A 17,478-nucleotide genomic window follows, 5' to 3' on the forward strand; every position below is an offset into this window, starting at 1 on the left:
TGAATTATAAAATTTGAGACAAGGAAAACACCAGAGTCATTGCTGCATAGAATGCCCACTTCTTTCTTCTACTGTCTTAAAAAGAAATTAAGCTTTTTTTCTTTAAACCTCACCCAGCAACTTACAATTGACACTGTTTTACAGCTGGATTAAAGAACAAAAAAATTCACAGATCTTTGATTTTTTTTTTTTTTTTTTCCCTCAGTGGTTTTGCTGAAGACCAATCTTAAACCTTTCCTGCACAGACAGACCAAAACTATATTGTGGTAAGACCAACGGTTACTACTCACATATGTGACTTCACCTAGAGTGATTCAAAGAACTCAACTTTTTAAACTGTTGAAAATACCATGTAAATCTTTAACTGATAGTATCTTAAGATATATTGCTAACCTTTCAGAACTCAAAAAACCCACATGTCCCAAACCCCCCAAAACCTAAAAACTGAAAAAAAATAGAGCTTTAAATTCACACGAGGTGAAATTCTTTCCACATTTTTAAAGTGTCTTAATGCCTTGAAGTCTTCAATAAGCTAACTGAAATGACACTCTACACCACTTTAACAGGACTAGCCCTAAAAAACTGTAGCAATTACCTTGCTACCCGAATGACAATAAATAGCAAGCAACATGGGAGAGGAAATTTCTTCATGGACAATTACAGTCTGCAACATATAAACCCTGAGTCTTGAATGCAATATGCTGATACTCTAAGGTGTTCTAGAAGTCTTAGTTAATGCTATCCCCCTCCTCCCACTTGAGCTGGGTTGACTGTGACATGCAGAACACACAAAAGGAACTGCGGGCACCATCCCTTCTCTCTCCCCAGGAACTTCGGGGACTTCTGTAAGGGACAAAGAACCCAAAAGAATAGGGATTAATTTCTTACAAGCTCAGAATCTGGCCCAACAGAAGAGGAGCAGATGTACCTTCAAGACTAACAGGAAAACTACCTCCCCTCCCTTTTTTTTTTCCAAATACACAGAAACAATGTTTTGTTCAGACATGACATGATCATTGCATTTTCCACTTGCAGCCATTTTCATGAGCAAAATTTCTCAACTTTGTTTACAGTTCAAGTCTGAGTTTCTCTAGAAATTGCTTTCTTTTTCATTGTACTCAGGGAAAAACAAAAATCACAATAACTTAACAGGTGAATTTGCAAAATCTACTTTCCAGATATAAAAGGCTGTCATTTCCCTTATGAAATTAATTATTTTTGTGAAAGTCAACAGTACTAAGGTTTATTCTTGATTCTACTTCCTTCACTGAATGTTATGAGTAAGTGCCTTCTCTCTCTCGATTTTATCATGTAAGATAAGGATCACAAATAGAATCCATTTCACTGGAGCTATAATTCTGTGTATTGTGTTCAACATATGAAGGACTATATTATCTATTAGAATGATCACGTTATATTCAGATTTAAAGACAGTGGCAATAAATAGAGTATCTGCTTGAGAAATTAATTCTTTAGTTAGAGAAAAGGAAAATGACAAAATAAGCTGCCAAATTTCCTTTTCCCAGGGTATTTGTTTTCTTTTCTACTAAAGTTGCAAAGAATAGTAGAGATCTATGGTTGCAGTTCTGCTTTAGGGATAATTTTGTAGTGGAACACTGTGGCTGTGATTACTTCAGGATTTAAGAACAGCAGGACACTGCAAAAATGGCAGGATGAAATCAATCTCAAGAAAGGAGACAGTACAGCAGCAGTTAAATGGAGGAGTTTTAGATGCACAAACTTTTAGGCTGGATATAGAAGCTGATCTGAATAATATGCATGTCCAAAAGCTTGACTGTTTTCCACCTGCACTGTAATATTCCATCTCTACCTCTCTGTATAGGTCTGGTCTTTAGAGCTTTTTAGGACACAGAATAAGTCCAAACTGCAGTCAGCAGAACTTCCACAGTGGTAGCTGGGAAGATGAGCTGTGAACTAGTGGCTTAACATCTATTGATGGAACAGAGAGCTGCCTTTCACAACACTTCAATCATATGTCTGTCTTTGTCAGACTAGCTCCTTGTGAATATACCATCACTGCAGTTCTGAAGAACAAACAACATGGCTTGAGAACTAGAAGCGAACTCTGTAAAACATAATGTAATTCTGTGACACAAACCCCAAAGCTATTGCATTTATCTGATAATTATCATGGTAAACTATACACTACTGTCCTGGTAAGACAACTACGGATATCACATGAATTATGAAATGCAACCTTTCAAAATCTGTTAATAGCATGCATATAAAAGCAGCATGTCATGAATCACTACTTTTATTTATCCTGCTTCTGGGATTACCAAGATTATATTCACATAATTTGTAAAAACCAGATCATCTGAGCAAGAAGGACTAGAAACACAGCTGATTGCAGCTGCCTGCACTTCCAGACTAGACTCCCTATAGTATGTGTGTGTGTACTACTCTGGGCCTTGGTAATCTTGCAGCTCTGGTCTTGAACCTATCCTCACTTTCAAATACTTAAAAAATGAGTACTCTTGTTTCAAAGAAACAAAGCTTTTTTCTATATGACTGTCTTTTACACATCTCCTCCATGCAATTTGCTATTTCTTCACCAATGAAAGGCAGCTGGCCAGCTATGACTTAAGAGGTGAAACTACAGATACTGACTGCAGCATCTGGAACACACACAAACACCACCAGCAGAATTCTAAGTAATTCCACTGTATGCTTTTATTCTTTTAAAAGTACAAAGAAAATTCTGACTTCTACAGATTAGTGTTGCAAGACATCTTACTAGTCAAAGCAGTATCTCTCAAGTGTGTAAGAGTCTATCTATCATTATATAAACCTCCCTAATTAAAGCATGTCCTCACTTCTTCCAGTGAAATATCTTAGTTCAAACAATCATTATTAAGTTTTGTTATTTAAAAGTGGTTTATATAGAAGAATCCATACCTCACTGAATAAACTTCCATTCACATAAGAAATCCAGAGCTTCCAGAAGTTGGGCAGCTGACTTACAACAAGTTTTGTCAGCTTTTCAACAAATACAACCTGTTGAGGAGCTTTGCATCGCCAAGCTAAAATGGGAAGAGAGGATGGAAAAGGCAAAATTAAAAATATTTGAATAATAACAATAATAATAATAATAAATACTATTAGCTTGCACCTTTGTATTACACAAGTGACTATACAGTATATATATAAACTTCAATGTAAAAATGAAAAAAATTAAAGCCTGGTCCATATATGTGTACACAATCGGTACACATACAAGCTCTTTCTTCTCATCTCATATGCTTACAAACTGCTAGCACTATGACAGTACATAGAGAACACGCCCCTTTGTAAGGGGTATCCAATGCAATGCACCTAATAATTCATTCAGCAGGACTTTGTCTTCAAGCTATTCTAAAAGGTAAGGTCACATGAAAGCAATCAAGACATTATGAGTTTCAAATGATGAGATGATGATGCTCCAGAAACAGGGCTGGTAGGAGGGGCTAGTGCCCCTAGGCAAACAATGGCAACTGGACTATCTGCTTTATTTACTGCTCAAAAATTTTTCCATTGTGGCTTCGGGCAAGGCGCCAACCTCTCATCTTTATTTTAATTTCTTTGGTAAAAACTTTAATCTGAAAAACAGGGGAGATTCCAACATTGCTGAATGAACAAATCACTAACTATATAATGAAATTCCTGGATGCAGAACACTCCTAACATGTTACACTACAACACTCATGTTTTCACTTCATGAACCTACTTACAGTCCCGGTACACCAGCTATTAAAACATATCAGGAAAGTAGCTTTCATTCTAGCAGCAAATATATTTTCTCAGTTTCTTATCACATGGAGCAAAGAGAGGTGGGAAGGGACATAAAGTCGAACAGGGGCAGAAAAAATTATGAATTAACACAGAAAATAAAGGTAACTTTTTCCATAACGATCTGCCACCTTCTTTAAAACTTTAGAATGCTTGGAGAAGGAATTTATCTTTTATTTTTTTGAGAACACCTCTTGTTCCCCCCCCCTTCCCCCCAAAAAAAAACCAACCCAAAAAGCCAAATCAAAATACCAAAAAAAAAAAAAAAAGCACACACACACACAAAAAAACCCCAAAACCAACAAACCAAAAAACCCCTACCAAATAACCCCCACAAAAGTCCCCCAAACAACTAAAACCCCATAAAACAATGAGGTTCACATTTGTTAGTTTTTTGTTTGTTTTGTTTTGTTTTTTTGTGTGTGTTTATAAAGTCTGGTCTTTTACAAATGATAAAGTTAAAAACATATTATCCAAATAACTGCAGAAATGCAGAAAAATGTTGGTTAAAATAGCACTTTTTGTCTTTACTAGAGAATATTGACTACAGAGCCAGTTAGGCAAAAATAGCTGCACCTTCAGTAACTAGTAGGCTAGGCTTCATCAGAACCTCACTATTTTATTGCGTGTCAGCCAGTCTTGAATCTCCGTGAAGTACAGCATGCCTTCAGCAGCATCCATTTGTCAAGAGGTGTATCAAATATTGGTCCATTTCTTCAGTGTATGAATTTGCATTACCCAAAATGATGCTCTCTTCATGGCCAAAAAGTTTAGGGACTCTGGATTAGTATTTGAAAAATCAAAAAAATCACAATGGAAGCCCAAAATTTGGAGAGGCTCCAATGTAACTGAAGCATAACTTTGCCGATAGTGATGCATCCGTTCAGAAGGCATCAGAACTTCAAAGCTTGACTAGCAAAGCTCTTAGTGTGGATACAGATAGGATATTTGTGCCATCTTGGTTTATGACTGTCAAGAGAACTGGTGAGACCCAATAGCAAAAAACTCTGCTTATTAAGACAAGCTGTGTTAATAATGTTCCTGATGCCAGGAAGTTGTGCCAACACTGATATAGCAACAGTGGCTCTGCAACACCAAACCCCAAGTTCCAACCAAAAGATTTCAGCTCCTTCAAGAAACGGCTTCATCTTTGCCAAAAGCTCTAGCAGCAACCCGATGTTATAACCAGGGATGTCTGCTCCTAATTGAGTCTGTGCTTTGAAGAATCTGTGCAATTTACATTAATGTAATTACTTGGTATACACGTCTATTTTGAAGACTTGTGTAATCCACATTTTGAACAAACTCAACCTCAAACCGTGATGCAATTTGTCTGGCATTTGAGGATACAATGTGGCAGAACAAGATCGAAAAATAATGACAATTGTATGTTCTATGTTCTTGAAAGATTCCATTCCTTCTTGGTTTTGCTCAAAAACCCCACAACAGATAGTTATAGACATTATTCATAAGCACCTGCTTTCTGCAAAAACGTACTTTGGTAAGAAATGACCCATCCTGTGAAAAACATGTTTTCTGCCTCCTGTGATTGAAAGACTTCTGAGTTGACGTTGTTTGAACAATGGTGTTGAAGACACTGATGACACATCTGGGTTCAACTGGTTGCAGACACATTGCTTAAACTTAGTCATAGACTTTGTTTCCCTTTCTGGGTTTAAAAAATTAAAGAACAAGGACCAGACATCACAGTAATCACAGAAGGAGCAAATGTAAGGAGAGCCATCCCAGCAAATAAGCGTATAAAGTATAACAATAGCAAAAGGCAGTAGTAATAAATGCTGGTTTTGTAGAGAGAGAAAAAAAAAAAAAGGAAAAAAAATAAAAAGAAGACTCTTATTACCTTGACTTCATTTTAAGAAGCAGATTTCAGCTATGAGCTGCTCTTTCGCTTGTAAAAAACACAGAGGACCCCTTCAGTGAGCAATAGTAAGGCATGAGAAAAAAGCATTTGATTTGGTAACAAACCAAAACAAACACACAGAGTGTGGGTTTCTGTTTAGATTTTCTGACTACACCACATACTGGACATAGGGAACTGCAGCTTTGTTTTTCCAAATAAAAACAGATGCCTACCATCATCACGGCCAGACTGAAAGCTGCTGCCCCTTTTCAATGAAGCAGTTTGACCGAGATGGCCAATTGGTGATGGACGCACATCACTGTCCAGATCCAGCATGGGGCTGTGGAGCAATGAGCTGCCTAGGGAGAGGGGAAAAATAAAATGATTTTGCACATCAATTGACATGAAACTGCATGCTGCATGTGGAATTCTAATTTAACTCTGAATTGATACAAAAGTTATCAAGCAAAAACTTTCTTAACCTTGTTTGTTTAGACTGTTCGCTCATCTGCATGAATGTTATTCAGTAACACCACTACTGACTCCTGTAAGCAAAGCCAAACCCACAAGTACCATGTGGGAAATATCAGTCTTTATTCTGTATGTTTCTCTGTTCTTACTTTAATTAATGCCCCACAACTAATTGCTTGAAAGCCATGGATAAATATGTATTTATGCCATTAGTGACATGGCACACACTTTTTTTCCTGTATGTCTAAACAAACTTCTAACAGCAAGCCTTCTGCCTCCAGCTGAAGCAGTTAAGGGCAGAGTGTCCAACTACTTCTTAGCTATTTGACCTCTACAGAGTTCAGGTAGAAAGAAACCATCCATCATGAAGCAGATTAACTAACAGCAATGTATACTTGTGCATGTCTGTAAACCACCTTGTACTTAGACCTATCGACAAACAAAAATAAGTATTTTTTCCCCTGGGTGCCTGACCATATGTAAGTATTAGCAAGTCTACAAGCAATGATCTAATCTAATGGAGGTGGATACCTGGAGTCTAATGTCCATTTTGGAAAAAAACATGTAACAATGAGCAGGCAATGATGATTTTCTAACACACTGTAATGCTGCCAATATTTCTTTTAAAATCTATGTTGCTGCTTTATGCATTTCACCTTACAGATACATTTCTGAAAGTAACCAATAAAATTATTTCAGCATTGAGCAACAGAGCTGTAACAGCTGAAGTTAAATGAATAACAATTCGTAGAATTATAGAACAGCCCAGGTTGGAAGGGGCCTTGAGAGATCATGTGGTCCAACCTTTCAGGGGAAAGGGAACCTAGATGAGATTATCTAGCACCCTGTCTGGTTGCATCTGGAAAACCTCCAGTGATGGGACCCTCTACCACATCCCTGGGGAGGTTATTTCAGTGATTCATTGCTCTGACAGTAAGAAGTTTCTTTCTTACATTGAGATGAAACCTCTCCTGATAATTCATGCTGAATTTTGTAATGAGATCTTAATGGTTGAGTTTATATTGCTTGATCTTTTCCATCAATACCTACATTCACTTAAAATAACAGGAAGGCCACACAGTAAGAGCACCAGCTGTAACACTGCAGTACTCAGATTCAAGAGTAACACAAAGTAAAAAGGATTTATTCTGAATTAATGCTGCTGTCAGACCAACAGGGCAGTAAAGATATACCTAGTCACTTCAACAGCTGGAGCTTAAACTTAAATATTAAGTATCACAAACTTCCAATAGGTGACAGTATTGTGTTTTAGTTCCTCTTGAAATAAGTTCTTCCTCCCATAATTCTTTAATGGGTTTGAAAGAGATTTCCTGTGACCTGTCACTGTGGCATTGTGATTACTGATCCAACTGTAGCTCCTCTATCCATCTCATTACTGTTCATACTATAAGACAATAGGTAAATAGATCCAATTTGCCACATCATTCACAATAGTGATAGACATACTGCATTCCCTCTGTGTGAGCTAAAAATAAAAAATAATAATGAGAAAATAAAAACCTAAAGCCTGCAGAAGTTTTGTTAAGTAGGTTTGTATGCTGGAAGTACAAAAAGTTAATTACGGACATGTACTATGCAACTACCCATACAGCAGAGATCTGTGTAAGATCACAGATCATTAGCATTTATAATTTAAACACCTATGATTCCTAAAACATATCTTATATGTTGTAAATTTGCAGTAATTATCTTCTGTGAAAACATTCCAGCAACCCTACAGAATGAAGTAAAACCAAAACAAATTGATTCCTTTCCAGATTAAAAAAGCATGCACTGAATATCTTCAGAGATTCTACCCAGAATAAAGAGAAAATTGCATAGAAGACCCTGAGAAATTTTACGTGCCTTGCATAGTTCTTGAGCATCCATAAGAATTTGCCTCAGATTCAACATATCTGCATTTTATTTTGGTGGGGGATGGGGAAGGGTGGGGGGAAATGTACCCCAAGACATTGCTGGTTAAAACATTTATGTTTAATATGTTCATATATAAATACATATAAAAAAATCCGCCCAATAAAACTCTTAACAAACCCTCTCCAAAATCAAGCAAACTAAAAAACCAGGAGCACAGCAATGTTATTTTCACAAAAACTACAATTAGAAAAACCCATGAAAAAACATCCCTCTGATGTCTTTGCACAGAATTTAGGTTCTCACCTTTCAAACACCTTGTTAATATGAGGAATTTCTTGTAAACAGATAGTCTCTAAAAATGACAGTGCCAATTAAACTGCAGAATTAAGAAAAACAGACACACTTACCAAAACATCTTAATGTGACTTAGTTCAATTAAAACCATTTGCTTGAGGTAGCTGAAAACCTGAAAATTCTGTATTGCTGCTGATACACTAACCCCATGCTGCCCAAATGGTTTATATATCCACCAGTTACAGAAAACATGTAAAGAATACTCTCTTGTTCCACCAGAAAAACCACATCATCAGTTTGCAGCCGTACCAGGAAAAGAAAGTTTAACATGAACTAATTTCTTAATTGGTTGTCTAGCATTACAAGCAAGTATAACACAGCAGCAGGGAACTACAACAGCACATATACCCTCAGGACTAATAAACATCTGGAGTACATTAGCAAAGCTGATCTTGCTTTCACCCTACCAGAAGATAGCGCTTGAAGACTGCATACTAATGCATAAATCCTGTAAAAAAGTGAGAGTTAACTTACAAACAATTTTTCTCCCATCCCAACTCGTTCCCTCTCTGGAGCCAGCAGCTTAAATTTAGCAGCACAATGTAATACAATAAATTTAATATTAGTATGGACTGTAGACAGTAACATTTATAAGCCTAAATAAACTACCCAAATAATAATTTATTGCCTATTCATTATTCTGTTTGTATACTATTTCTAAATTCCTAGACCCTGAGTACAGGACAGCAACAATCTAAAGTTTCAAGAAATTAACGTTTTACTGTGCTAACATGTTTTAAGAAATAAACAGCATTAATAATGCATCCTGGTATACTTTCATTAAAAAAAAACAAAACAAAAAAAACCCTAACAAAACTGCATCTTGGAAATTACAAAGTTGGGGTTTTTTTCCTGTTTGTTTTTTGGTTGTTGTTTTGGTTTGGTTTTTTTCAAAATATACCATCTACATGGAGCATATCTACCAGTGACTCCAGTGCCAAGTGTATATTTAACCAAGGAAACGCAGGAAAAATATATGGACTACATTCTCTTCTTCCACCAAAGAGTCATGACAAACCAGAAGTATAACTAAAGTTTTATTACAACTGAAAAATTATGAAAAGAGCAAATAAGTTCAAAAGATGTTAACATTGCTTTTCATTAAAAAATATTTTACTGGGTTTCAACTTCCTGTGCACAGATATTTTAAGGGTAAGAAGGATGAAATTAAAACACTCAGATGCCATGTGAAATATAACTAGTTCAACAGTTTCGCTAAGACCTCTTCTCTTCTTGAGCAGTTAAGATCTCACCAAAACAAAGATCTAAAAGAAAGCACAATGCTTCTTGAGGTAATTTTGTGCTTTTGTGTTCTGCAAATCAAGTCACCTGTGCTGACCCCAAATTGCAGGTTTACTCCAAGTTTATAAGTACTTATAAGTACTTATAAATTCCTACAAGGTACTTATGTGCCTATAGTACCTATGGCTCATGTACATACCTTGACCCCACTTTTTTGAATGTTACCTGCATGCTCTCGGCTTGCAGCATGTTACAGCCTCTGTTAAAAAGACAACTAACATGAAATTTACCTACAGTAGATTTTTCCACGATCCGCAAGCCAGTCAATGATTCAAAATCTTAAATGCAGCTTTACTTTCAAATTTCAAAACTACTACCAAATTGAGTGTAAAAATTGCTCTGCAATATCAATCCCTTCACAACCCTGCTTCTTTTGTTTTGTTTTCCCCTCTCAGCCCGAGAGGCAGAGGTTTCTCAAGGGGGTCACGCGTCTTCCTTCTGTAACCCAGCTTCAGCCACTCTGCAATTCTGCCAGCCACTGCACGACTTACATGGCATTCGGCTAAGGCTTTTTATAAAAGCTGCTGGTTGAACGGGGGATTATATAAGGCCCGTACTTTTTGCAGCGACAAAGAAAATTGTTAAGAAGTGACCAACCTCAGGGTAAATGGTTTTTCAGTGTGATTTTATATGCTAAGTCAAACACCAGTTATTACACAGCCTTGCAGCACACGTACACATACACAGCATGTATAAGAGCAAGATTAAAAAAAAAGACTCTACAGATGTGCAACCAGGTGAATACAGTTACTGTATTCTTTCATCCATTATGTATCTTACAGTGAATTTTCTCACAGGCTACAATAGTACGGGAAGGCTGATCTATAGCCTCTGGACTCTCTGAAGGGCGTCAGACTTCCTTACCAGCCTTAAACACCTTTGAACATTTTTTCCTGTGCACAGCGGGCCCTTGTCCTGTGCTACAGCCTGACCACCCACTGTTGCTTGTTGACCAAACACACAGTGCCTGGAGCCCGCACCGACACAACCAGTATAAGATTCCTTTCAAGGACACCATATTGAGAATTTCAATTTGTCTAGGCAAGAAATTAGGCCAGGAGGAGAAATTACCAAAAAAATTAACCTGCTCAACAGATTAATAACTCATTTTACTCTTTTTCTTGAATACTTTTCCTTTCTTTTCCTTATATTTATTAGAAATATGTCAGTTTTAAGGGATCAAGAAGAAAATGGGTTGTACTTCTAGCAGAGATGAGCACGGAAGATAAAATTGCTGCACTTTACAGAAAAAATGTTTTTGAAATACATTTAAAAAAGAATGCTTTTTTAAAACTTAAGGCTGGTCTTCATTATATTGAACATTTAGAAAGAAACTATTTTTCAGTTTACCACAGAAAGGTTAATTGGGCCTATTATTTCTAGTGGTGATTTAAGTATTTCTCAGCCTAAGGGTAAGCCTTATTGTCAGTGTTGCAGGCCAAAAAATACTGAAGCAAGAGCCAAACACTTCAATTTCAGCACATAAATAAAAATTACATCATTTTACTAGCACTAACTCCAGTGGACATCAAGATCATCACCAACTTTGAAAACAACCAGATTTTAGTTAACTTCCCGAATAAGGACTTAAAAGACTAGAGCAGACACCAACGTAAAATTCTGGCCTCAGAAGTTTAACTTTATCTTTAGTACTACACTACTAAGGTTTTCAATTTAAATTTTAAACTACCTGTGCTGCTTTTTAACCACAGTATTTACTGTCTTTATAATGCTTTTAATATTAGAAATGCTAAATAAGAATGCCCTCTTCATTTCTGAACGTGTCAGATTTTACTAAAAATTCTAAATAACAGTGAAGTTACAGATACAGGTGGTAAAAGAGGAAAACAAATCCAGTGTCAAATTCTGTACTGATTAATTTTATTTTTTTTTTTTTTAATTAATAACCCATTAAGGGTTTGCTTGACATCTGCTGTCAAAAGGGTATTTCTGCTATGGACAGGGGATGTGGTTTAGACATGAAATGGCTCCCAGCTGCAAGAATTCTTCTTCCAGATGTACAGTAAGCAAAGGCAATGGAAGAGAACCAGCTGCTAGGATAACAAATTGAAAAGGCCCTTTTGACACAAGCCTTGCCGGCCTGTCTGATCTAACAAAGATGGATCATTCATTGCAAGGTGAATAGAATCTCAGTGTGGCACAGAAGAAAAAACAACATGGCCTAGCATCCATCTCTTTCCTTCACACTTTGTACAGCTGCTGTTACTCTGGCACAGAAATAGCCTGCATAGCTTTTACAGTATTTGGACAGTGGTGCAACTACTTTTGAGAGCTCTAAAAATTACACTTTTTTTTCCAATAATAAGAACTACAACAAAAATCACAATGACTGAATTAGTATACTCCTGTTTCAATAGCTGTATCCATTTTAGGAACTTTCATAGGTTGTATATCAAATAGTTGCAACCCAAAGGGTAGCAGAAAGATTACACAAATGTGTGTTTCCATTTATAGTTTTAACTTCTAAAGGTTATTTATTAACAGACAGCTTATCTGCAATCACATTACATAGTATCTCAGAAAGACTTGTTACAAAATGAAGACTTTTTTCAGTTAGTTTGATAACTGGATTAGAGTTATTGGCTATACATTTTAGCTCAAAGGATCATGAAACCTAGTAAGCTACTATTAAAGTCTAACCAAATAAGCACTGGCCACACAGAAAACAGTCTTAACCTCCACAGCTTCTTCTCCTGACACTCATGTTAAGAATCCACTCCTTAACTCATTTTGGCTATCTGCCCAGTGCCCTAGGAAAATTTTAAACTAAACCTCATTTATTTACATTTATTTTCATGTCATTTTACGTCATTATATCCCCCATGTTTCCTGTACTCCAACAAGTCTGAGAAGCATAAACCATAGTGAAAAACTACAATTATGCCCTAATAATAGAAGAATTGCCAAGTAAAGTTAAAAGTACGTAAATTTTACAAATATGTAAAATCCTAATTGAAGGAAACCATTTACTATTCAGGTACCAGGTTTAGAAGTCCCCAGACTTCTACAAATCCTAGGTTCAAAGTTCAGAAGCAGCAATTCAGACTTTAGCCAATACAAAGCATAAAATACCAGCACAATTCCGTTTCTAATTCAACTATCTCTTGCTAGCAATTAAAGATACAGTTTTAAGAGAGCATAGCGCTCTTCTATGTTAAGCTTTACATTCACAGTCTTCAAAAAATGTGTTTTCTTGTCTATTCAGTCTCATCTCCCTCTCTCTAACATGGCTACATAATAAATAAAAGCAGCAAACTGCCTTTAACTACATCAGGTCCTTCCAGTGGGCAGCAACAGTGGGATGTGATCAGATATATAAAAATAAATCCATCAATAGTTCCAGAAATAAATTCATAACCATGAAAAACCCCAAAGTTTTCAAAACCAAGAAAAGTGCACAATTGTTGCCTACTCCATTAGTAAGGCAGACACATTAAATAGAAAGCATAAAAAGTTAATAAATTCATATATTTACAAGAATTACTATGTCAGCAGAGCTAGATTTCCAGCGAGTTGCACATGGGTCCCATATCTACAGCTGTACCTTTAATGGAAGAATCTGACCATCAGAGAAGCAGGAGAATGGCTTAATGTAAGTACACAAGCACAGAAGCTTTATGACTTGGTCGTCTCTTGTACTGCCTCATGCTTCAACTATGACTTCGGCTATGGTGTTCGGCCCCTTTGTTTTGGCTGCTCATACTTTGGGGCACATCAGAGCAGGAGAAATTCTGATCTGCTGTCATATATGCATATTCACCCACCCCTTAAAACATGTGGGCTTCGATTGCAACAATTTCTCTTAATACGAACATTATATGTCTGCATTTTTTTTTTTTACCTCACAATTGAGGAACTATGGCTATGCAGAGCAAGAAATAGGCTGAAGGCAATGATGGGTGAGTAACAACAGCCATATCTGAACATGTAATGAAACATTAATCAATACAATTCAAGAGTAAATGGAAAACCAGCATGGTCGTTTGAGTGGGAACAGGGCATTAATATACTGCAAAGATATTCTTCCAGGGAAATACACTCAGACATACTACTGTAACATACTTTGTACACAGGACTTGAGAGAATTCCCCATACTACTTGTACCCATTGAAATAAATGTAACCAATTACCTAATAATCATATAATTTGATCTTTTACTATTAAGAACTGTCTATTAAAATCAAAGGAAACATCCAATTGAACAATTTGCTGTTGGTAGTTGTCAACCTTTAAGCTGCACTGCCAAATTATCTGACAAAGCTCAAGCACAGCTTGATATACCTTTCAGGTTTCGGAAATAACATTAAAACAAGCTGGAGTAAGTGAAGACAGACAGTATCTGAAATACATAGGACTTCTGCTCCTTGAAACAAATTCCAGGAGAAAACTCCAGACCATTACAGCCTTGTAAATTTGCCAGCTTCTTCTTTCAGGCTGCATCAGAGATTGTACTATGCTATGAAACTTCATGAAACTTCACTGTTCTAGGACATGCTTACAACTGCAGAGTACTTACACAAAATGGGGCTAACCTCTGGTAACATTCAAGCACAGAGGAATTTTTTTTTTTACCCCCCTCCCCCTTTTTGTTTCTTTACAAAAAAACCCAAAAACCAAAAAAAAACCCAAACCAAAAAAAAAAAAAACAGCAACAACCCAAACCACACCTTCTCATGTAATAGTACCACTGGGAGTGAAGCATTCACACTTAGATCAAAAAAGATACACTTAAGAAATAAAACCGAAGGAATTTAAATACACAGTTTTCTGATAGTACCTTCAACCACACCAGCATGCATATTAGCTCACTCTTCAGCTATGCTTAGGAGAGCCTTATTAACAACAGGGCAAGCATCAAAGACAAAGAACCTAGAGAAGATGCAGAAAAGTAGACTTACTTCTCATCAATATCGGAGATTTGTTCTGACAGCCATTATGAAGCAGACAATACATCAGTAAATCTCTTAAAGACGACAGCAGAAGATGCTGCATCTATCCTGTAATTACTACCAATTTGTAACCAGTATATTAACCATACCAAGTGCAAGGTCCTACACCTGGGTCAGAGCAATCCCAGGCACAGCTACAGGTTGGGCAGAGAAAAGATTCAGAGCAGCCCTGTGGAGAAGGACTTGGGAGTGCTGGTCGATAAGCAAATGAACATGGGGCGGCAGTGTGCGCTCGCAGCCCAGAAAGCCAACCGTATCCTGGGCTGCATCAAAAGGAGCATGACCAGCAGGTCAAAGGAGGTGATCCTGCCCCTCTACTCTGCTCTTGTGAGACCTCACCTGGAGTACTGTGTGCAGTTCTGGTGTCCTCAACATAAAAAGGACATGGAACTGTTGGAACAAGCCCACGAGGATGATGAGGGGACTGGAGCACCTCCCGTATGAAGACAGTCTGAGAAAGTTGGGGCTGTTCAGCCTGGAGAAGAGAAGGCTGCATGGGGACCTCATAGCAGCCTTTCAATATCTGAAGGGGGCCTATAGGGATGCTGGGGAGGGACTCTTCACTAGGGACTGTAGTGACAGGACAAGGGGTAACGGGTTAAAACTTAAACAGGGGAAGTTTAGATTGGATGTAAGGAAGAAATTCTTCACTGTGAGTGCGGTGAGGCACTGGAATGGGTTGCGCAGGGAAGTTGTGAATGCTCCATCCCTGGCAGTGTTCAAGGCCAGGTTGGACAAAGCCTTGGGAGACATGGTTTAGTGTGAGGTGTGCCTGCCCATGTGTCGTGGTTTAAACAAAAGTCATCCATAAATCACACAGTCGCTCTCTCACTCCCCCCTTTCTTGCCCTCCCTGCAACTCCTGGAGGGATGGGGAGGATTATTGAAAAGAATGCAACTCCCACGGGTTGAGGTAAGAGCAGTTCAGTAACTAAGGTATAACACAAACCACTGCTGCTACCACCAATAATAATAATAAGGGAAATAACAAGGCAAGAGAACACAACACCTCACCACCAGCCAACAAATAACTCGCCCAACCCCACCCCACCGAGCACCGACCGATACCTCGTCCAACCCTGCAGTCCCAGCCCTTCTGGGTAACTCTCCATTACATCCTGGGCATGACGTGCTGTGGTATGGAATACCTCTTTGGCTAGCTTGGGTCAGGTGTCCTGTCTCTGGTTCCTCCTGGCCTCCCCTCCTCCCTGGCAGAGCATGAGGCTCACAAAGTCCTTGGCCAGACCAAACATTTGAGCAGCAACTAAAAACATCGGCGTTACCAGCACTGTTCCCAGGTCAAAACAAAACCAAAACCAACAGAAAAACAGCGCTGCACCACCCACCAAGGAATAAAAAAAAACGACTGCTACTGCTGAACCCAGGACACCATGGCAGGGGTGTTGGAACTAGATGATCTTAAGGTCCTTTCCAACCCTAACTATTCTATGATTCTACTAAAGTGTTAGCCTGCTAGTAGTGTGGAGACAACTGGAACAACTTTTTGCCACAAGAGTACACTGTTGGATTATTATAACAGTGTCAAAATTTGGAGCAAATTCTCCTTAGAATTCACTTAGGTTTGATTTTTAGCTTGTTTAGCAAGTAATCACAATGTTAATCTTCTCCTCCTGAACACATCACAGCCAGTAAATAAGTTCTTTACTTTTGACAATCAGCTACAAAAATCCTGTACCAAATGTCTAATCGAATTTCCAAAAAAAACTTCTCTGGGTAAGAAAAGCAAAAGCTTTTGTCTAAATCGAAATCCTTTTTACGTAGCAAAATTCACATGGAACAGCTCAGACCACAGCTCTACTTTGAAAACTGATAACATAACAAAAAAATGCTTTTGCACAAACTCAGTTGAAAGTTGAAAAATTGTGCACAAGTGCAAAGATAGATACGATCTGCTACTGAGGCTTAAGTTTATTATGCTGAAAAGTTTTGACTCAGTTTGAACCCACAGATTCACAGTCAGAAGAAGAACTAGACTAAGAATAGCCAGAAACTGTTGGTATGATCAAGGTAGAACTGTAATCACTATGCGTTTATTGCAAAATATGCAATAGGAAGACTCCATCTGCTAGAAACAATACCTATTTGTCTTTGCTGAAAAAAAAAACCTAGAAAAAGTTTCAAAGCCCTTTTAATAGTCTTATGACCCACCTCTTTCTCCAAATGCATGATATACAAAAGAATCTTTTTTGGAAGCATGTCGTAAGGACTTCAATGTTTGAAAATTTATTGCCTTTTTTTTTTTTAATAGCCTGTGAATTTATGAACATAAAACACATTTGTAGCTTATTTAAGTTGATTACATTCCTCAAAGTCTTGAATAACCAATTTGATATATAGTCAAACCCCACAGTTTTTCTGTTTGAAAAGCATACTTCTATTAAAGTAGATTAAAATACATTCGATGTCTCGGATCACAATCAGCACTATTCTACTTGGCAATTAAAAGAAATTTTTCTGAGTTTTCTTTTTAACTTCTCCCAGCTTTTCAGTTTATGCCAAAAATAAAAATCTAGAGAGGGAAAAAAAAAAAAAAATCACATTTAGCAACCTTCTCCCTTATCCTACTAGATACTAAACAAGAAATTCCATCAACTGGGATCAATTCATAAGTATTTTACAATCTGTGCAAAAACTACATCAGTAAGGACCACCTAAAAGGCTGAAGAAAACTACTGAAATTCGATGAGCTCTTTAATAAAAGTAATACTGTATTAGCATTTGTATCATACATGCACTAAATCTTAACTATTCACACATGCATTTACCTGGCATTCAAGTTATTTAAATTCCCTCTTCTGTGAGCCCAAACAAAGCTAACATAATAGCCCCTTTG

The 17,478-nt window shown here is 37.4% G+C and overlaps 1 protein-coding gene across 1 annotated transcript in view; it reads right to left on the minus strand.

The window, feature by feature from the left end:
• EXOC2 (exocyst complex component 2) overlaps positions 1-17,478 on the minus strand; it is a 125,936-nt gene that overhangs the window by 55,876 nt on the left and 52,582 nt on the right. The window contains exons 12-13 of the mRNA XM_065667465.1: positions 5,884-6,009; positions 2,920-3,044 (exon numbers count right to left, since the gene is read on the minus strand). Coding sequence (XP_065523537.1) covers positions 2,920-3,044; positions 5,884-6,009 — 251 coding nt within the window. The remainder of the gene's footprint in view (positions 1-2,919; positions 3,045-5,883; positions 6,010-17,478) is intronic.

Source organism: Lathamus discolor, chromosome 2 (assembly GCF_037157495.1).
Source record: "Lathamus discolor isolate bLatDis1 chromosome 2, bLatDis1.hap1, whole genome shotgun sequence".
Classification (NCBI taxonomy): domain Eukaryota; kingdom Metazoa; phylum Chordata; class Aves; order Psittaciformes; family Psittacidae; genus Lathamus; species Lathamus discolor.